This window comes from Acanthisitta chloris, unplaced genomic scaffold (assembly GCF_000695815.1).
Source record: "Acanthisitta chloris isolate BGI_N310 unplaced genomic scaffold, ASM69581v1 scaffold25186, whole genome shotgun sequence".
NCBI lineage: Eukaryota > Metazoa > Chordata > Aves > Passeriformes > Acanthisittidae > Acanthisitta > Acanthisitta chloris.
This window is the reverse complement of record NW_008677972.1, coordinates 9,252-10,786: the sequence shown is the minus strand read 5'-3', so window position 1 is coordinate 10,786 and position 1,535 is coordinate 9,252. Positions and strand designations below refer to the sequence as shown.

The 1,535-nt window shown below is 40.7% G+C and overlaps 1 protein-coding gene across 1 annotated transcript; it reads left to right on the top strand.

Moving 5' to 3' along the window:
- The first annotated feature begins 223 nt into the window (after positions 1–223).
- On the top strand, positions 224–1,234 carry XCR1 (chemokine (C motif) receptor 1). The gene has a single exon (XM_009076726.1). The coding sequence runs from the start codon at positions 224–226 to the stop codon at positions 1,232–1,234; it is 1,011 nt and encodes a 336-aa protein (XP_009074974.1).
- The last annotated feature ends 301 nt before the right edge of the window (positions 1,235–1,535 follow it).

Below are 1,535 nucleotides of genomic sequence, written 5' to 3'. Positions count from 1 at the left end.
ATCTTTCATATTTACCTGTTCATGCACTAGTCATAAGAAGAAATTACTTCTTTCTCTTCCAAACCCAGGACAAATTAGTTTCACTGCTTCTTTTTGTCTCTGAAAATAGAAGCCTCCACAGTGGGAGTTAAGTTATTGGGTTGATTTTCGCAAAAGTTTTCATTTGATCGCTGCAGTCCTTTGAAGTAGCTGCTGGAGACCAGCACAAGATTTGCACAGACAAATGGATGAAGAGCTTTATCCAGCTGATTCAACTGATAATTACTCATATGAATACTCCATTGAAAGCAACATCTGTGAAATGGGTGATTATTTCATACTTTACACCCATCTCACTACTGTCCTCTACCCTCTGGTGTTTTTGCTCAGCCTGCTAGGAAATACTTTAGTGTTATGGATCCTATTCAAATATGAAAACCTTACATCTTTAACCAACATCTTCATCATGAATCTCTGTGTCTCTGATTTAGTCTTCTCCTGTATGCTGCCTTTCTGGGTAGTGGACCAGTCCTTCGGATGGATTTTTGGTGAGTTCCTCTGCAAAGCGGTGAATGCCATTTTCTCCACTGGCTACTATAGTGGAGTTTTCTTTTTGACTCTCATGACTATCCTGCGGTACTTGTTTGTAGTGAACCCCCTTTCAAATTTGAGATCCCAGACACAGTGCTATGGTTTTCTGGTGAGCTTGATTGTTTGGACTGTTAGCATATTAATTGTGGTTCCAGAGGTGATTCACACCACAGTTGAAGAAGGATTGGAAGAGGGCTGGAAATGCGATACTGACTGGAAATGGAAAAAAGTGGACATTTATCTGAGAAATGTACTCTTCCTGCTTTCCTTTGGAGTCATTGTATTCTGTTACTTCAAGATACTCATAATCCTGCTCAGAGCAAGATCTCGCAGAAAGCACAGAACTGTGAAACTCATCCTCATTATTGTGGTGGCTTTTTTCCTGTGCTGGGCACCTTACAACATCCTCAGCTTTCTAATTACTTTTCCATCACCTACCTGTCAGTATCAAAAAGACTCCCACCTTGCCTTTTATATCAGCCGTATAATTGCTTTCTCCCACTGCTGCCTCAACCCTGTGCTCTATATATTTATCGGAGTCAAGTTCAAGAGGCATTTGGCACATATATGCAGTCATTGTGTACCCTGCAGCAACGGTCAAGTCTCCAGCCCCAGGATCTGCTCTGCAGGCAGATTCCAGTATGAAGGTGCATCCTTCTACTGAAGCAAGACCTAACTATTAGGACTAATCCTGGATGAACTTCCAGATTTTGCAGGCAATGGATAACCTCTAATTCTCAGAGGCACTTCCCTGAGAAAAACCCACGAGTTTATTCTTTGCAAACATGCTCTGTATGGAAAATAACAAATGTATTCACAGTGGGATGGAGAGCTGAGAATGCTGAGAAAATACTCCATTGGCCTGAAAGTCTCAACTTTATGAGTTTTTGTACAGTGAGATGGATTTTCTCTCATTTATATTCTCTTCTTAAACAAAAAAAAATTGCTTTTTCTTTTGGGAGCTA

Coding starts and splice junctions, on each gene's coding strand:
- XCR1 (XM_009076726.1), top strand. CDS start 224: ATGGATGAAGAGCTTTATCCAGCTGATTCAACTGATAATTACTCATAT.